At 38.1% G+C, this 19,957-nt stretch overlaps 1 protein-coding gene across 1 annotated transcript in view; it reads right to left on the bottom strand.

Moving 5' to 3' along the window:
- Positions 1–19,638, bottom strand: part of LOC140171691 (sacsin-like) — a 68,974-nt gene extending 49,336 nt beyond the window's left edge. The window contains exons 1-3 of the mRNA XM_072194985.1: positions 19,442–19,638; positions 10,172–10,323; positions 349–691 (exon numbers count right to left, since the gene is read on the bottom strand). Coding sequence (XP_072051086.1) covers positions 349–691; positions 10,172–10,323; positions 19,442–19,457 — 511 coding nt within the window. The 5' untranslated portion in view covers positions 19,458–19,638. The remainder of the gene's footprint in view (positions 1–348; positions 692–10,171; positions 10,324–19,441) is intronic.
- Positions 19,639–19,957: the final 319 nt, after the last annotated feature.

The following is a 19,957-nucleotide window of genomic DNA, read 5'->3' on the forward strand; positions in this document are numbered from 1 at the left end:
ACAATCGACTCACCTAGTCAGTGGTGGCACAAAGGGGCACATTTTCCTTCCAAACTTTGATGGGTCCCCAGTCAAAATAAATCATAGCAGGTATTAGATATAGCAAACTGTCCACGGTAGAGATTGGACCCAATTAAGACAAATTAATAAGTGTAAATTTGTGTGTATTTTTGATAATGTATAATATGTCGCCCTGCATTAATTTGGGCATCTTGTCCAGATTTTGTCCTGGGTTTTTGTTCCTCTTTCTATTCTTGCATTGCTTATATTTTGTATTTTGCATTTCCTGAATAAAGATTGATATAACGCAGGGTTAAACTGCTATAGCAGAATGTAATAAATCTTCACCTTTGCCCAAATTGGTAGCATCTTCCAATGATCCAGGAGAATGGCATAGGTTTGGTCTATCGTTGTTTCCTCTTCCAGAAGCAGGTGGTGGTGAAGTTGACAGATCTGGTGCTGTTCCATTGCTATGCACACCTCCCTCTGTCATTCCCCCTTTTAACTGTGCACCAGGTGGCGACACTTGCACATGATTAGCTCCTTGATTTTGTTGTGCAGCAGCGGCTAAGCTTTCCTCACTGGGGTCTGATATGAGCAGTGGAATGGTGTCCCCATCAGTGCATAGCGACTTGGGAGTACATGATGAATCCATCTCCAAATCTGAGTATTCTTCAACACTACAGAGAGGCTACGGATTGACAAAAAGAAGTTGGAATAAAATCAGAAAAAATGTCAAACCTCGTTTTTTTTTCCAAATAAATGTGGAAAAAGGGTCCATAATAATTTACTCTTTCAGCGTGTTTATACTGAGCGTACGGCTTTTTGACCCGCTATTTTCCGGGCACAAAATACCGATCATAATCCGGCCACCGTTACCCAGCTTGTTTCTACTGAGACCAGAAAGCTGTGTCTCGCACGATGCACAGCATTTTTTCCCCCGTAAACCGGAAGTACGGAAAACAGATTTGACGGTTGTATCATCCTAAATTTAAATATCTACGCATGGCAGCTCATGGCATATGACCTACAATCACAATTGAGTGTTTTCGTAAAATCCAAATTGCATTAATTTACCACTGAGTGGATCTACTAGTAATTGGCTATTATGATAATTAATTTACAGCCAAAATATAACCAACTCATTAGGGCCTATTAAACTATAAAGTAGGCCTAGACTAAGTAAAGTCATATCCATTTTACTCTACCAAGTTCATGCGAGTCACACATGTGGCCAGTGTATAATATCAGAAAGAAGGAACCTACTACATTATAGGCCTAGACTGTACAAGACTGTACACCAGACTGTACGAGTAGAATATAAATCGCGTTATTTTTGCAACACGCATGACCTCGACCCGGCAACCGATCACACGGCTCGTTTCTACTGCGCGGATTACACGCTTTGATTCGGCATGATCCACCTCAAGAGGTGGATCACGAAAGGCGAGCACATGACCCGGCATGACACGGCAACCGATTACCCAGATCGTTTCCACTGGGCTTGTTACCCGGTATGACCCGGCACGGCACAGCATGGCACGGAATTTGGCCCTCAGTAGAAACACGCAGTTTGATATCTTTGGTATTGTATTTCCAGAAAAAAAATGAAAAGAGTCAATTAAAAGTGGATGTGAAAGATTGGTGAGGGGATATTAATGGTCATAGGATCTTGCTTTCAATTTTTTTATTTTGAGCCAGCCCTGTGTTAGTTAGTTGGTATGACAATAAATATCAACATTCACTTTTACATATATTTCAGTATTGGGTCATTACTATTGCATGAGGGAATGTGAGTCCACCAAGTATTAATTTTTTTAAAGTTATACATATACTATTATGTTTAGTACTAAAAATGCATGCATGCAGTCATGAATAAAAGTTTAAGATAATTTTCACCTTCTTGCCATGCTGGGTTGCCATTACCTTACTGAAAACTTGTTTTACTCAATAATAACTCCCAAAGACATACGTAAAATCAATCTCAAGAAGGAAGGGGTATCTGCATGCTATGTGTTGTGTAGACTTGCATCAAGTCTTTTTTTCATGACTGATTCAACTACTAGAGTACCTGCAGCTGTGAGGGCACTGAAGCTGTACGTGAGAGCACCACCAGCATCAGATAGTGATGCTGTTGGACCCCCAATGACCCCATATTACCTTGGCTTGATCCCCTTTGTCCTTTGACCCTTAATTTTATTTGAGAAATTTAGAAATTATTTTCAGCTATGAATGCTGGGAAGACATTGAAGTTCTCGCAGAGAGTGGTGAAATCTTCGTGTTCCTGTCATATTGAGAATTCGTTATACCACGTTTAAGCCCTCGTATCAAGGATTCCACCCACCAAGTCTGTGCCCGATCGGACAAAGTTTGAAATTTGAACCCCTCCGTAATGACCTTTGACCTCGGTTGACCTCAATGTTATTTTGCGCATATATTCCCCTTGTAGCAAGAATTCCACCCACCAAGTTGGAGCCCGATCGGACAAAGTTTGAAATTTAACCCCTCCATAATGACCTTTGACCTCGGTTAACCTCAATTTCATTTCGGGCATATATTCCCCTCGCATCAAGGATTCCACCCACCAAGTTTGAGCCCGATCGGACAAAGTTTGAAATTTGACCCTCCGTAATGACCTTTGACCTCGGTTGACCTCAATTTTATTTTGGGCATATATTCCCTCGTATCAAGGATTCCACCCACCAAATTTGAGCCCGATTGGACAAAGTTTGAAATTTGACCCCTCCGTAATGACCTTTGACCTCTGTTGACCTCAATTTTATTTCGGGCATATATTCACCTTGTATCAAGGATTCCACCCACCAAGTTTGGGCCCGATCGGACAAAGTTTGAAATTTTGACCTTTGACCTTGACCTTTAAAACTACCCCATAAACGTGGAATGCCCGATACCTATCTATATCCGAAATATCGGAACGATGCGGCGAAACGCATAGCCGGACAGACAGAGCTCATTATTTTATTAGTACTAAGTGCACCTGTGGCTGTGAGAGCCCCGATGCTGTGAGAGAACTCATTGGGGTATGGGCGCTTATTGGGGTATGGGCACTTTTGGGGTGTGGGCACTTATTGGCGTATGGGCGCTTATAGAATTCATTTCCAGCAAGTTTGGGCCCGATCGGACAAAGTTTGAAATTTGGAAAAAGGGTCCATAATAATTTACTCTTTCAGCGTGTTTATACTGAGCGTACGGCTTTTTGACCCGCTATTTTCCGGGCACAAAATACCGATCATAATCCGGCCACCGTTACCCAGCTTGTTTCTACTGAGACCAGAAAGCCGTGTCTCGCACGATGCACAGCATTTTTTTCCCCCGTAAACCGGAAGTACGGAAAACAGATTTGACGGTTGTATCATCCTAAATTTAAATATCTACGCATGGCAGCTCATGGCATATGACCTACAATCACAATTGAGTGTTTTCGTAAAATCCAAATTGCATTAATTTACCACTGAGTGGATCTACTAGTAATTGGCTATTATGATAATTAATTTACAGCCAAAATATAACCAACTCATTAGGGCCTATTAAACTATAAAGAAGTAGGCCTAGACTAAGTAAAGTCATATCCATTTTACTTTACCAAGTTCATGCGAGTCACACATGTGGCCAGTGTATATAATATCAGAAAGAAGGAACCTACTACATTATAGGCCTAGACTGTACAAGACTGTACACCAGACTGTACGAGTAGAATATAAATCGCGTTATTTTTGCAACACGCATGACCTCGACCCGGCAACCGATCACACGGCTCGTTTCTACTGCGCGGATTACACGCTTTGACCCGGCATGATCCACCTCAAGAGGTGGATCACGAAAGGCGAGCACATGACCCGGCATGACACGGCAACCGATTACCCAGATCGTTTCTACTGGGCTTGTTACCCGGTATGACCCGGCACGGCACGGCACGGAATTTGGCCCTCAGTAGAAACACGCAGTTTGATATCTTTGGTCTTGTATTTCCAGAAAAAAAATGAAAAGAGTCAATTAAAAGTGGATGTGAAAGATTGGTGAGGGGATATTAATGGTCATAGGATCTTGCTTTCAATTTTTTTATTTTGAGCCAGCCCTGTGTTAGTTAGTTGGTATGACAATAAATATCAACATTCACTTTTACATATATTTCAGTATTGGGTCATTACTATTGCATGAGGGAATGTGAGTCCACCAAGTATTAATTTTTTTAAAGTTATACATATACTATTATGTTTAGTACTAAAAATGCATGCATGCAGTCATGAATAAAAGTTTAAGATAATTTTCACCTTCTTGCCATGCTGGGTTGCCATTACCTTACTGAAAACTTGTTTTACTCAATAATAACTCCCAAAGACATACGTAAAATCAATCTCAAGAAGGAAGGGGTATCTGCATGCTATGTGTTGTGTAGACTTGCATCAAGTCTTTTTTTTTTTTTTTTTTCAACTACTAGAGTACCTGCAGCTGTGAGGGCACTGAAGCTGTACGTGAGAGCACCACCAGCATCAGATAGTGATGCTGTTGGACCCCCAATGACCCCATATTACCTTGGCTTGATCCCTTTGTCCTTTGACCCTTAATTTTATTTGAGACATCCGTTTGAAATTTAGAAATTATTTTCAGCTATGAATGCTGGGAAGACATTGAAGTTCTCGCAGAGAGTGGTGAAATCTTCGTGTTCCTGTCATATTGAGAATTCGTTATACCACGTTTAAGCCCTCGTATCAAGGATTCCACCCACCAAGTCTGTGCCCGATCGGACAAAGTTTGAAATTTGAACCCCTCCGTAATGACCTTTGACCTCGGTTGACCTCAATGTTATTTTGCGCATATATTCCCCTTGTAGCAAGAATTCCACCCACCAAGTTGGAGCCCGATCGGACAAAGTTTGAAATTTAACCCCTCCATAATGACCTTTGACCTCGGTTAACCTCAATTTCATTTCGGGCATATATTCCCCTCGCATCAAGGATTCCACCCACCAAGTTTGAGCCCGATCGGACAAAGTTTGAAATTTGACCCCTCCGTAATGACCTTTGACCTCGGTTGACCTCAATTTTATTTTGGGCATATATTCCCCTCGTATCAAGGATTCCACCCACCAAATTTGAGCCCGATTGGACAAAGTTTGAAATTTGACCCCTCCGTAATGACCTTTGACCTCTGTTGACCTCAATTTTATTTCGGGCATATATTCACCTTGTATCAAGGATTCCACCCACCAAGTTTGGGCCCGATCGGACAAAGTTTGAAATTTTGACCTTTGACCTTGACCTTTAAAACTACCCCATAAACGTGGAATGCCCGATACCTATCTATATCCGAAATATCGGAACGATGCGGCGAAACGCATAGCCGGACAGACAGACAGAGCTCATTATTTTATTAGTACTAAGTGCACCTGTGGCTGTGAGAGCCCCGATGCTGTGAGAGAACTCATTGGGGTATGGGCGCTTATTGGGGTATGGGCACTTATTGGGGTGTGGGCACTTATTGGCGTATGGGCGCTTATAGAATTCATTTCCAGCAAGTTTGGGCCCGATCGGACAAAGTTTGAAATTTGGAAAAAGGGTCCATAATAATTTACTCTTTCAGCGTGTTTATACTGAGCGTACGGCTTTTTGACCCGCTATTTTCCGGGCACAAAATACCGATCATAATCCGGCCACCGTTACCCAGCTTGTTTCTACTGAGACCAGAAAGCCGTGTCTCGCACGATGCACAGCATTTTTTCCCCCGTAAACCGGAAGTACGGAAAACAGATTTGACGGTTGTATCATCCTAAATTTAAATATCTACGCATGGCAGCTCATGGCATATGACCTACAATCACAATTGAGTGTTTTCGTAAAATCCAAATTGCATTAATTTACCACTGAGTGGATCTACTAGTAATTGGCTATTATGATAATTAATTTACAGCCAAAATATAACCAACTCATTAGGGCCTATTAAACTATAAAGAAGTAGGCCTAGACTAAGTAAAGTCATATCCATTTTACTTTACCAAGTTCATGCGAGTCACACATGTGGCCAGTGTATATAATATCAGAAAGAAGGAACCTACTACATTATAGGCCTAGACTGTACAAGACTGTACACCAGACTGTACGAGTAGAATATAAATCGCGTTATTTTTGCAACACGCATGACCTCGACCCGGCAACCGATCACACAGCTCGTTTCTACTGCGCGGATTACACGCTTTGACCCGCCATGATCCACCTCAAGAGGTGGATCACGAAAGGCGAGCACATGACCCGGCATGACACGGCAACCGATTACCCAGATCGTTTCTACTGGGCTTGTTACCCGGTATGACCCGGCACGGCACGGCACGGAATTTGGCCCTCAGTAGAAACACGCAGTTTGATATCTTTGGTATTGTATTTCCAGAAAAAAAATGAAAAGAGTCAATTAAAAGTGGATGTGAAAGATTGGTGAGGGGATATTAATGGTCATAGGATCTTGCTTTCAATTTTTTTATTTTGAGCCAGCCCTGTGTTAGTTAGTTGGTATGACAATAAATATCAACATTCACTTTTACATATATTTCAGTATTGGGTCATTACTATTGCATGAGGGGAATGTGAGTCCACCAAGTATTAATTTTTTTTAAAGTTATACATATTATACTATTATGTTTAGTACTAAAAATGCATGCATGCAGTCATGAATAAAAGTTTAAGATAATTTTCACCTTCTTGCCATGCTGGGTTGCCATTACCTTACTGAAAACTTGTTTTACTCAATAATAACTCCCAAAGACATACGTAAAATCAATCTCAAGAAGGAAGGGGTATCTGCATGCTATGTGTTGTGTAGACTTGCATCAAGTCTTTTTTTCATGACTGATTCAACTACTAGAGTACCTGCAGCTGTGAGGGCACTGAAGCTGTACGTGAGAGCACCACCAGCATCAGATAGTGATGCTGTTGGACCCCCAATGACCCCATATTACCTTGGCTTGATCCCCTTTGTCCTTTGACCCTTAATTTTATTTGAGACATCCGTTTGAAATTTAGAAATTATTTTCAGCTATGAATGCTGGGTAGACATTGAAGTTCTCGCAGAGAGTGGTGAAATCTTCGTGTTCCTGTCATATTGAGAATTCGTTATACCACGTTTAAGCCCTCGTATCAAGGATTCCACCCACCAAGTCTGTGCCCGATCAGACAAAGTTTGAAATTTGAACCCCTCCGTAATGACCTTTGACCTCGGTTGACCTCAATGTTATTTTGCGCATATATTCCCCTTGTAGCAAGAATTCCACCCACCAAGTTGGAGCCCGATCGGACAAAGTTTGAAATTTAACCCCTCCATAATGACCTTTGACCTCGGTTAACCTCAATTTCATTTCGGGCATATATTCCCCTCGCATCAAGGATTCCACCCACCAAGTTTGAGCCCGATCGGACAAAGTTTGAAATTTGACCCCTCCGTAATGACCTTTGACCTCGGTTGACCTCAATTTTATTTTGGGCATATATTCCCCTCGTATCAAGGATTCCACCCACCAAATTTGAGCCCGATTGGACAAAGTTTGAAATTTGACCCCTCCGTAATGACCTTTGACCTCTGTTGACCTCAATTTTATTTCGGGCATATATTCACCTTGTATCAAGGATTCCACCCACCAAGTTTGGGCCCGATCGGACAAAGTTTGAAATTTTGACCTTTGACCTTGACCTCCGATGACCTTTAAAACTACCCCATAAACGTGGAATGCCCGATACCTATCTATATCCGAAATATCGGAACGATGCGGCGAAACACATAGCCGGACAGACAGACAGAGCTCATTATTTTATTAGTACTAAGTGCACCTGTGGCTGTGAGAGCCCCGATGCTGTGAGAGAACTCATTGGGGTATGGGCGCTTATTGGGGTATGGGCACTTATTGGGGTGTGGGCACTTATTGGCGTATGGGCGCTTATAGAATTCATTTCCAGCAAGTTTGGGCCCGATCGGACAAAGTTTGAAATTTGGAAAAAGGGTCCATAATAATTTACTCTTTCAGCGTGTTTATACTGAGCGTACGGCTTTTTTTGACCCGCTATTTTCCGGGCACAAAATACCGATCATAATCCGGCCACCGTTACCCAGCTTGTTTCTACTGAGACCAGAAAGCCGTGTCTCGCACGATGCACAGCATTTTTTCCCCCGTAAACCGGAAGTACGGAAAACAGATTTGACGGTTGTATCATCCTAAATTTAAATATCTACGCATGGCAGCTCATGAAAAGTTGCAGTTTACAGCATGGTTACAATGCCAGCACTGTAAACACGTAAAGCCCGCCATTATCTTCGCGCTTACTTCAAATCAATACAAATAACTGCAACTTTTAAATTGGGGTATTTTTCTTTCAAAACACTGCTGTATTGTCAATATTGAACAAAATTGGACAAATGGGGTATCAAAATGCGCATAATAAATTATCCTTCTTTTTATGTTGAAATATTGTGAAAATAATTATTAATTCTGAATCTATAGGCATATATATAACAGCTGAGTTACTTTTTGTGCAGACTTTATATCTGTATGATGATGTAAGATATTCCAAGAATAGTACACTTAGCTCGCTACTCGAGGGGCGTCATGGTTTGCGAATGGGGCTGGTTCAATATTTGATCTAATTGGTACCCTATAGTATACACTAATTAGAACCCTCGTGTGGTTGTTCTAACTGAACACCTGTCCAACTGCATGCAAACCAGGTTCTTACTGATTCTAATTGTAATAATTTTTTGTATTAAGGCGAATACCCTGATTTTCATCAGTACCCATCTTCTTTTTTTTGTTGCAAATTTATGAAGTATATAAATATGTTCATCATCTCATGTCCTGAACTTAAAAAATATCTCTACATACAAAGTGGTTTTAAACCATTTTAGAAAATCATTTTAGCCCTATATATTTTTTTTTTTGTTTACTGTATCCTGGTAACTGAGATGTGTTTCATAACAAACCATAATTTATTCTATTGAACATGTCCAAGTAGAATACATGAATAGAATACATTAAATCCTTTGTTATACTATCTATAGAAATGTACTCGCTGATTATAACACTGAATAAATTAAATAGGCCTAATCTCTTCCACATAGACAATTTAATACTACACCATGTATGTATCTTCTATAATATGTTGTTAGGAAAAGAGATTAAAAAAGGCTATAAGGTCATCAAAAGTCAGGTTATAGGTCAATTGGTTCAGGTCAAATTCAGGCATCAATTTTGAATACATGTGATAGTCTGTGATATCATACATGTCATAATGAGGCATCAATTTTGATATTTTGTCTGTTTATTACTGGATATATAATGGAAATGTGTGAGGTGGATATACTAATACCTTGGGATGTAAATGGTGAGTACAATTTAGATTGCCTAGTTGAGATGGATTGGGCAAATAAATATAAAATAGTTACCAAAATCACAAAAATGAAGCTTACGGAAAACTACCTAATATGGTGGTATAGGTGACAAAAAATACAATCTTTTTCAACATTGCTGTAGTGTGGTTGTGGTAACCTGTTACCTATGGCTTAATCAAGTTTCAGTGACATAGTGTCGCAAGTTCAAAATACAAAATATAGCTCAACATTGAAAATAGAAGCATTTTAACCGGTTCGTTTTTTGATAGTTGTGAAGTCATAAAAGAAATCAGGGACCACTTATTCCCATTTTACATATCAACATTATTTCCCTAATGTGTTAGCAACACATATCCAAAATTTTAACGAAATCTGTTGATAGTAAGCTTTCCAAAATAAAGTGAATTTAAAACATCAGTGATGTACCACTTTTTGGCTTATACCATTAGAAACATGTATGCGTCATTGATACTGATGCCACCAATTGAACGAGAAGATTTGCCCCTTCATTTTGCATACCACTTTGTCCAATTTCTTTTTCTCATTTCTTCACAAAATGCAAAAAAATGCAAAAAAAATGCAATGGGTGTATGTAGTACCCCCTTAAAAGATGTTCAAATCCCACATTCAAAACTCAAAACATGGTATACAGTATGTAAGCTAACCAATGATAAATACCCCCCCCTCTTTTTATCACGGTTTACTATACATGTAGCTTAAACACAGTTCATGACATTTAAATTTACTATACATGTAGCTTAAACACAGTTCATGACATTTAAATTACCTTGGGTATATCCACACTGGCTGGCCGTACATCAGGAAGGCACTTTGTTTCTTCTACGGACATATGTGCATTCTCTGCTGTTGGAAGTGTGGTATTCTTAGAAATGTCACCATTACTGGAAGTCACGGACATGTCCACTGGTCTCAAGAAATCTGAAATACAAGAAAAATATACAAGTGGGCAGTTCCGTAATTATCCAAATGGTCAAAATTTGAAACATGGTTTTATCTCATATCTCAGTAATTAGACATTGTAGATAGTATAAACTATTCTTGTTCTGAATCCCAACGAATAGATTAACAATTTGCTGCCAATTTCAAGAAAATTTTATTTTTTACCCTGTACAAATGTGAAAATTGACCTCTGTTGCGGACGTTCACTCCCAAAACTGCCACCTTTAACCACCATGTTTAAGTCTTCTTTTGGCTTCAAACAAATAAAGTTTGCATATTTTGAAAGTTGACAACTGACTTTGTCTGCATGAGGTGTCTTGATTTTGAAATATTTCACAGCGTACATCCGCAACGCAAAAAATATGTACATCCGCAACGGAGAACATTGAGAAATTTTGACCAAAAGATAAAGACTCTGATTTTTTTCTTTGCTGGTTTTCTTCAGCTTTAATTTGTCCCTCTTGCAAACAAAACTGTATCAGTTTCCATCAAAGATCTGTACAGTATTTTGACTGAACACAACTAAGGGGCTGTGCAATAATTATGAGCCGGGGGGGTGTAAAGTTTCCAAACGACTCGCCAAAAATTGCTTGCCCCCCTTCTCGGCCCACCGAAAATCGCTTGCCCCCCTCTTGAACATGCCAAATTGCATAGATTCAAACCAAATAATTGTTTTCACAATATTTCAACATAGAGAGAAGGATGATTTATTTACACGCATTTTGATACCCCATTCGTCAAATGTCGTTCAATATTAACAACACAGTAGTGCTTTTACAGAATTATGCCAAATTTTTGGGATCCCAAATTGCAAACCTTAAATGGTCTAGATGTATGTTTCATGCAACATGCATATTTAAGCGTTTCCGTACTGTTTTCCTAAGCTTTTTTAAAGCGTTTTATTAAAAAGGCGCCCCATGAATGAGTGCCAAAACTCGCTTGTCCACTCCCCCCTTCTCGGCTTGCCGGAAAATTACTTGCCTCCCCTTTCGGCTCGCCAAAAATTTCTTGCCCCCCCCCCCCAATTTTACCCCCCCCAGGGCTCATAATTATTGCACAGCCCCTAACTCAAAAAGTTCACTTTTCTGTGAATAGGCCCTATGTCCACAACGGAGGTGTTTTTGTGACCTGTCATGTCAAGCTAAGGGAGTGTTCATAAATACTCTGGTGGGGGGGCTGGAAAATATGTAGGGGGTCAAAAAATTTTAGGAGTTCTGAATAGGGGGTTAAAAAGTTTTGGGTGTATGAACAGGGGGGGTTAAAATTTTTTCGGCACGTAGAGGGGGGGTGTAAAAATTTCCGCGCGCAGAACAAAAGTACATTTGATCCAATGTTAAAAATTGTCATCTATAACTTAATCTTGAGGTTTGTATCAGTTCTTTCTGGTCAGCTCTCTAAATCACTAAAAGCTGCAATATTTTTGCTCTTCTTTAGTGCTGACAATTATAGGCGGAGGAGGCTTTGAGAACCGGGGTACACGTCCTCCCCTCTATTTTTTTTCCATGGGGGGACATCCCCTAAAAATCCTTAAAGAAGAAACATAAAGCAATAATTGCCATGTGCAACTTTTTTTAGCACATCGAAAAGCACCATGTTTTGGGCCCAAATAGGGTAAAATTGCAAAATTTTGCGCTATGCGACCTGGCCCATCAATTTAAGAGCAAAACACACCATTTCGGCAGTGGTGTAGACTGTAGACAGGGGGCGGAAGGGCCTCTGACGAAAAATAAAAGTGCCCCTCTGACAAAAAATGAAAGAAAAAATCTGGAGGGCAAAGAAATGGAGCAAGGAGATCGACCCTTTTCCATATAAATTCAACCCGATCATGGGCCAAAATAAGCTAAAATAGTGTAAAATACAAAATGTTTGCACGCTCGCTGTGTGCCCACATTGTCACAATAAAGGCATTTTCATCCCATCATGGGCGAAATACACAATTTTTGCACGCGTTTTGTCCCAATAAAGCCTTTTTTTAAAGCTCTCTAAAAAACAAAACCGGTATATGTATTTGCAACTGCAATTTATTTTCTCGTCTGTGTCCCCGAAATTTTATTCACCCCCCGACCAAGAAAACTGGCTACGCCCCTGTATTTTGAGCTAAAATAGTCTTGTTTTTGCGCGCTTCGCCGCAACAAAAAGTCCCAGTAAACATAGGCGTAGATCTCAGGGGATGGCACATTCAATCATCCCCAATGTTGATGCTTGACCAGCTTGTATGTGTGTTTCTGACCAAATTAAGCTCATATTTGGCCATTTTAGCCCCCAAAGTACAAATTTTTGCACGCTTCGCGCGTATGTAATCCACTTTTACATCAAATTTTATTCGTTTAGCTTCCAAATGGCAAAAATTTTAGCGTGCTTCTAAAAACATTTCCACAATTCCACATCAATGACATGGGTACAATTTCATTGCACTTGAATACAAATTTTAGTATCATTAATGCCATTTGAATGGTAGTAGAATTGAATTAGTAGAATGGTACATTATTATGGGGGGGGTCAAAATAGTTTTGAACCTATATGAGGGGGGGTCAACAAAGTTTTAGGTCCATTAAGAGGGGGGTCAAAAAAGTTTTGGGTTCGCCAAGAGGGGGGGTTAAAAAAATTTTCGGCATGAAAAAAAAAAATTTTCCAGCCCCCCCCCCACCAAAGTATTTCTGAACACTCCCTAACTAGCAACTGAGAATGAGATTGGAATTTAATTTTCATATTTTATACTTCCATCAGAGATATACAAGTGTTCAAAATCCAAAAGTTCTGGGTCCTCAAAGGCTCTGACATGTACAACTTACAGAACTTACAGGTACAGACTAAATTAACATTTGTTTAATGGATTTGATAATGAACTTTCCACAAAATGTTTCAAGAACAATTCCCATGAACTTGTTTGATAATGACCTGCATGCAGAAACACTAGTATGGCTGGCTGAGTGTACCATTGTAGGAGGGTGTAAAAATATACAACAAAGTCATGATGTTAATATTCTCAAATATATACGCTATGGTGTGAATATAAGCATTTAAATAATTTAACAATAAAAAACCTGAAAAATAAACTGCTGGATAAATATGGGTGCCACAGCTTTGGAGCTAAGGCAATATGGCGCATTACTTTGCAGTTGGTAATTATGGGTAAATTAGGCCTATAGGCCCTACTAAGAATTTCATTGTTTACATAGGCCTACTCACAAGAAATATATATATATATGTATATATCTTTTTAAAACATGAATTCATTTTGTATATATTTGTTGTAGTTTACTTAAGATATTTTACTGTTCAGCGCATTGGTTGGATATGTTCTTGTATGTAATGCGCTTTATAAAAGTGTTTTATTATTATTAATATTATTATCATTATTATATGGTAAATTAAGTTTTGGTATTATCACATCATGAGCAATAGTAAAACCTGTATTGTCCGTTAATTTCTCTCCAATATGTAGAACCAAATACTAATAATTATAATATCTGATTAATTATGGTGTCAAATGTGTGTTGCAATAGTACGTATGTACATGACGTTGAAACAATCATGATTAAAAAACACCAATTATTTTAAATACAGTAATCGCGAATGACTCAATAAATTGTATTTCTTTGATAAATATTAGTGAAGATGATCTTTCACCCCCTGTCGTTAATTACTCTACATAGCGCCCTCTGTTGATTATAATCGCCAAATTCCAGCCTCTGAGTTTTGAGACCAGAATCTTGATGCCGATGAAATCAAGGAATAATTACGATGACGTCATCAATTTCTATCGGGGTTTACTGCTAAATGGGTGATTCTCTGAAAAGGGTAACTTTTAAGTCCCGCGACTTTCGGCGCTCATAAAAGTTTTAAAAGCTTTTGTATGTATAAAAATAGTTAAGAACATCCAAGTGGGGAAAAATTATTTCTTGGAGTCAAAAAAATCTTCAATATCTGACGACCCCCCTGAAAACCCCCATGTCCCGATGTCACGCACCGAATTTTAGTGATTTTGTAGTATTTTTGTGAACAAGGTTAGGAAGTGAAAATTACCACTGACTAGGGTAAATATCATGTCTAAGATGCTTAAAACCACTTCTAAAGTCAATTTTATGGAATAATTCAAAAATTTGTGTCAAAAAATTGCTGTCCCTTGGTTTTGCATCATTGCCGTCACATTGGCATCAAAACGGCTGGAGGTGAAGTCCAAATATCAGAGGTCAATAATTTGATCCTGTACGCTGCCTTTTACAGACGACGAAAACATCAACCCGGAATAGGTGCACATTGGCACTCTTTTCCTGCCAATTTTGAGGGTATCTTCAAGTATACATGCGCGTACCTTTATTCAACATCATCTCCAAACGTTTCTGATCAATTTGATATAAGTCTTATTGTTGAATTTTTCCGGAAAATAATGATGGATGAATATGTTCCACAAGCTGTTGTGGTGATATGTAACACGTGGGTAAGCTTAACCCTGCTATTAATCGTAAGCAATGTCTGAACCATCATCTCCGCTACATCAGTTGGCGTCACAATTTGCCGTGGCGGAGATGATTCTCTATAGGAATTCGTGTAGAAATATCATCTCCGTCACATCACCATCATCTCCATCACATCACCGGATCTTGAGATACAGCGAATTCCAGTTTAGTTTATCAGAAAATGCTTACCAATTCTAAACCTTTTCATCTGTATGAATTTCATTTACAAGTGGTGTGAAAACATTACTGAAATCAAATTTCTGTGACGGAGATGATTCTCTATAGGAATTTGTGTAGAAATATCATCTCCGCCACATCACTATCATCTCCATCACAGCATTGTCATCTCCATCACAATTGTTGTTGACCTTTATTTAACCTTTGACCCAGACAACATGGAATTTACTATTTGGAAATGTAATTGATATTGTATGTGTTTACTATGTCAATATAAATTTATTTAGTTATTTCAAGCAAAATTATGAATATACTTAAGGGATCCAAAATGAGCGTTTATTGCGTTTCGACAGTATTTTTTGTGGGACATGAGAGCACCTCAGACCTATCGAATTGCATTCTGAATACGAAGCATGTCTTTCTGATATCAAATAATTTTCATTTTGTTAAATCACAATATAATACAAATTTTATGACAAATTATAAAAATTTGATATTTTTCAAATTTTTGATATATAACAGTCCTCGAAGTAAATTATATAAATCTAATGATATATTCTTAAAGTGTATGTAGCAGGAGGAAAAGCCGACGGTCAATTGAAAATTTTGACTTTTCATATTGAAGATATGGATTTTTTTCCCAAAAGACCTAATTTTTTTTGGTGTTTTGGGAAAAAAATCCATATCTTCAATACGAAAGGTCAAAATTTTCAATTGATCGTCGGCTTTTCATCCCACCTACATACACTTTAAGTATAAATCATCAGATTTATAAAGTTTAATTCAAGTACTGTTAAATATCAAAAATATCACTTTTTAATGATTTGCCATAAAATGTGTATCAAATTGCGAATTTCAAAAAATCTAAATTATTTGATATCAGAATGACATTCTTCGTATTCAGAATGCAATTCGATATGTCTGATGTGCTCTAATGTCCCAAAATAAATACTGTCCAAACGTTCATACCCCAACCCTTAAGTTTCTATTAAAAAAATACTAACAGACATGACATTTTCCATACAGCCTGCCTCTCATTGTCCCAACTAAATGACGAAAGTACAAAATCATATTTTTTTAAATGAAAAATGCAAACATGAATCAAGCAACTTACAAGTTATGCATAAAACTCATAATTAAGAGTTTTAACAATTTTTTGTCCTTTTTGGCCTAAATGTGACGGAGATGATGCTCACCTGGCACAACCTGCAGATTACGCCCTCTATAATATAGAGGGCGCCCCTAAAGATTGCGCCAAATATTGTTTTCATGCACTAGAGACTTACATCCTTACAGATATGTAAAGGAAACATTTTTATAATCATTTTCAAATTCATATTTGCCTATCTTCCAATAGTACACCTTTTCAGAGAAATACCCAAATACGTTATAGTATGATAAAGCAAGATGATGCTGACGTCACTGTAACTCTTTATAGTCGTGAAAAATCGCGTAGCAAATTTGGCATGGAAAAGTGTCATACATTATTTTTAACATCTCAGCAGATGCGCTGCTTTGTCGCCGAAGTCGCCAACAGAGGGCAGTATTTAATTAGTATTAATAGAATGATACTGCCCTCTGTTTATCATTTTAGCGATCGACAGAGGGGGGAAATAGGCAATTTTTAATGACAGTGGGGGTATAACAGTAATTTATACATTAAAAATACACATTTGACTCCATTATTTTTATTTTTATTAGAATTTTAATGAGTTTTGTTTAACATAATTCAGAGAAATTGACGGATAATGCAGGTTTACCTATAGCTCTTGATCACATCATTAGTCATTACTCATTACCAGTACCATAGTTTGTAATATCATCATTACAATTAGAAACATCATCAGTATAAACACAATTTGGATTATTTTCATTATCTGATGGGCTCCCGAATGTCATCACTTATTTGGTTCAAAAGTACTAACACTATTTGTGTAGGCCTATAAGCGCTCAGCCTCATGCAGAAGTTGGTTTAGCAGATGACACAAAGTTTTCAATAATTATGTTAACACGCAAAAAATCACTGCCCCCCTATCAATTTGTAAGCAAAGTCATATCCCAGCAAACGCAAAACGTTTTCGATATCATTCGCAAAAGGTTATAAAAGGTTGTCAGAAAACTTTTAAATGTCGGGTTATATAAAGGGTACATTAATGGTATAAAATGTGTTCATAACATTAAAAACATTTATTGGTAATTTACTGCACAGCAAATACAAATGTTTTACAGAAAACATTTAAATGTTGGGTTATATAAATGGTATAAAAACGTTTTTAATAACATTCTAAAAACATTTTTGAAAACTTGGTGCAAATCATTCTAAACAGAATGTTATTTTGGTGTTGATGTTATTAAAACGTTTTTACCTAAACCAAAACCCAAAATATAACTTATTTAAAACGTTTTAAAAACGTTTTTGTGTTTGCTGTGATACAATATAGGACAATTATAGGTCATTGCATTTCATGATTTACAAGCGCACCATGACAAAACAGGCGAGTAACTTTTTGCACAAAGAGAACTGGCCATTGCTCATTGAAATGAAGCTAGTAGTAGTAGGCCTATATCTATATAAATAAAAGGAAGTCGCTAAATCTTGTGCACGAATAGACTCAGAGATGATTTCACTTTCAGCTCTGATTTATTCGTACATTGATCGGGTACATATTGCCATTAAACCATCTGAGGTTCATTTTTGCAAAAATTGATGGTAACTAAGAGAATAACATAATAAACTGTCGTGTTGCTATGCAAAATCGCATGCAGTGGCATTGTGGGTAATAAGGACAGTGTGAACCGCGTAATAATATTTCCATTAAAAAACATACGCAGAGCAACATTGCCCTGTTTTCTGCCAACTGCGAGGTGGCCAAGAAATGATTCAGGCTATCTAGATGCACAACATCGCGTACTTTAAGAATGATCTTACGAGCTTTTCGCCTCTACGCAGAGCTACGCACCCCATTTTCCGCCACTGCACCGAAGTTGGCAGCCAAGAGATTAAGGCTACGTCGCGTGAATTTTATTATTTATTCTAGGCCTATAATGAATCGTCGTTTAGTTTTACAGCCACATTCATACGGGAGATTGAGGAATATACGGGGAACGCATTGCACTTTATTTGGTTGAAAACGGTCAAGACCAAGAATTGGCCTCAAAATCAGTGAAAATATGGTTAAAACCGGGGTTTTTCCCGGGATTTTTTGTTGTCAAAACTCAGTGGTAGCGCGTACCGTAACTAACTGGCAGCAGGGGGTTGGCGTTAGTACGTCGGCGTACTGAGCAATGTGACGCGCACGTACGGGGTGCATAATATGCACAGACCAACTTTCCGTGCCAGAGGAATAGAAAAGAAAAGAAAGGAAGACAAAACTGAAAAGGTAGGCCTATGGATGGGTCGGGTTGAGGATACGAGAGGAAAGAAGGAAGCTAAAAATGAAAGAATAAAAAAAAAAAATAAATAAATAAATAAACAAAATAAAATAAAATAAAACTAACTAACTAACTAACTAACTAACTAACTAACTAACTAACTAACTAACTAACTAACTAACTAACTAACTAACTAACTAACTAACTAACTAACTAACTAACTAACTAACTAACTAACTAACTAACTAACTAACTAACTAACTAACTAACTAATGTAAAAAACTAAAATAATGAGAACAGAATTAAATAGATAAAAAATAAATAGATTTATAAAATAATGCATGGGAACGGGGCTCAATAAATGAATAACATGGAAACGGAAATCACGAGCTAAGCAGCATGGGAACAAAATAGACCTATGCAAAAGAAACTGAAGAGAAAGAAAGGAGCTAAATGAATAGAAAAAAAAAAGAAGACAAAAAAAGGTAGGCCTACGGGTAGGCCTATTATACAGGTTATGATTACAGTAACTAAATGAAACGGGAGCAAACTAAAGAGGGAAAGAAAGAAACTAATCAGGAAAATAAAGGAAAAAAGAAGTTAAAATTATAAACTAATCTCGAAAAATAAGAAAAATAAATAACAACTGAAGGAAACGGGAAATCACAAGCTAAGCAGCTGATAAAAATGAAGCTATAAAGGGAAACGTATAAGAAAGAATAGATTTAGAAAATAATGGGAATGGGGTTAGGCCTAGATAGATAAATAACATGGAAACGGAAAATCACAAGCTAAATAGCATTTTGTTTTAATGGAAACAAACTAGGCCCGTGCAGAATAAACTGAAAAGAAAATGGAAATGCAAGAAGGGACAGGTTTAGAAAAATAAAATTTACCTTTCAATGATTCTACCTTTTCAGTAATTCCTCCTGTTTTAGTGATCGCTCCCATTTACTCATCTAGCGGGGACCCGCGCGAAGCGCGGGTATCCCGCTAGTGGACAATATAACTATAACTTAGTGTGCTCTGTGTGCCAACCCCCCTCCCAGTTTTACCCTACCCCGGGCAATTATTGCAATAATACTTACCACATTTCCTTTCCATTTTGAAGGAAGCGCAAATTCATACCGATGCAAAATCTCATCTGTCATAATACATGATATTATAAATGCCGAACTAATCAACCAATGAAGCTATAGGAGAGAACCTCAGTCCCTTTCGCGTACTTCGTCCATAATGCTGCCAAAAATGGGAAAATACAGCGGGAAAATACAGCCACGAAGTGTGGCGTCGTTGCAGCAGTGTTTCCCCGGGAGTGTTTCTAGTAGCTATAATTTATTTTATGCAGATGTGCAAATTTACAGTAATTATGAAAGCATTCTTATCGTTTTTATATGCAAGTTCCCTTTTCACCTCCCAACGCTTATATATGTGACATGACACAATAAGTCGCAAATAAGCAGGATTGGGCTATTCCAGATGTATTCCGCACCCCCCCTATGGAAGACATTTAAAAAAATACAATTCCAGCTGGAATTGAGATGTGTCCAGAATTCCAGCAGTCATTTTTAACACAGATTCCGGCTGGAGGGTATGGAAGACAT

The sequence above is a fragment of the Amphiura filiformis genome, chromosome 15, assembly GCF_039555335.1.
Source record: "Amphiura filiformis chromosome 15, Afil_fr2py, whole genome shotgun sequence".
In the NCBI taxonomy this organism is placed as follows: Eukaryota; Metazoa; Echinodermata; class Ophiuroidea; order Amphilepidida; family Amphiuridae; genus Amphiura; species Amphiura filiformis.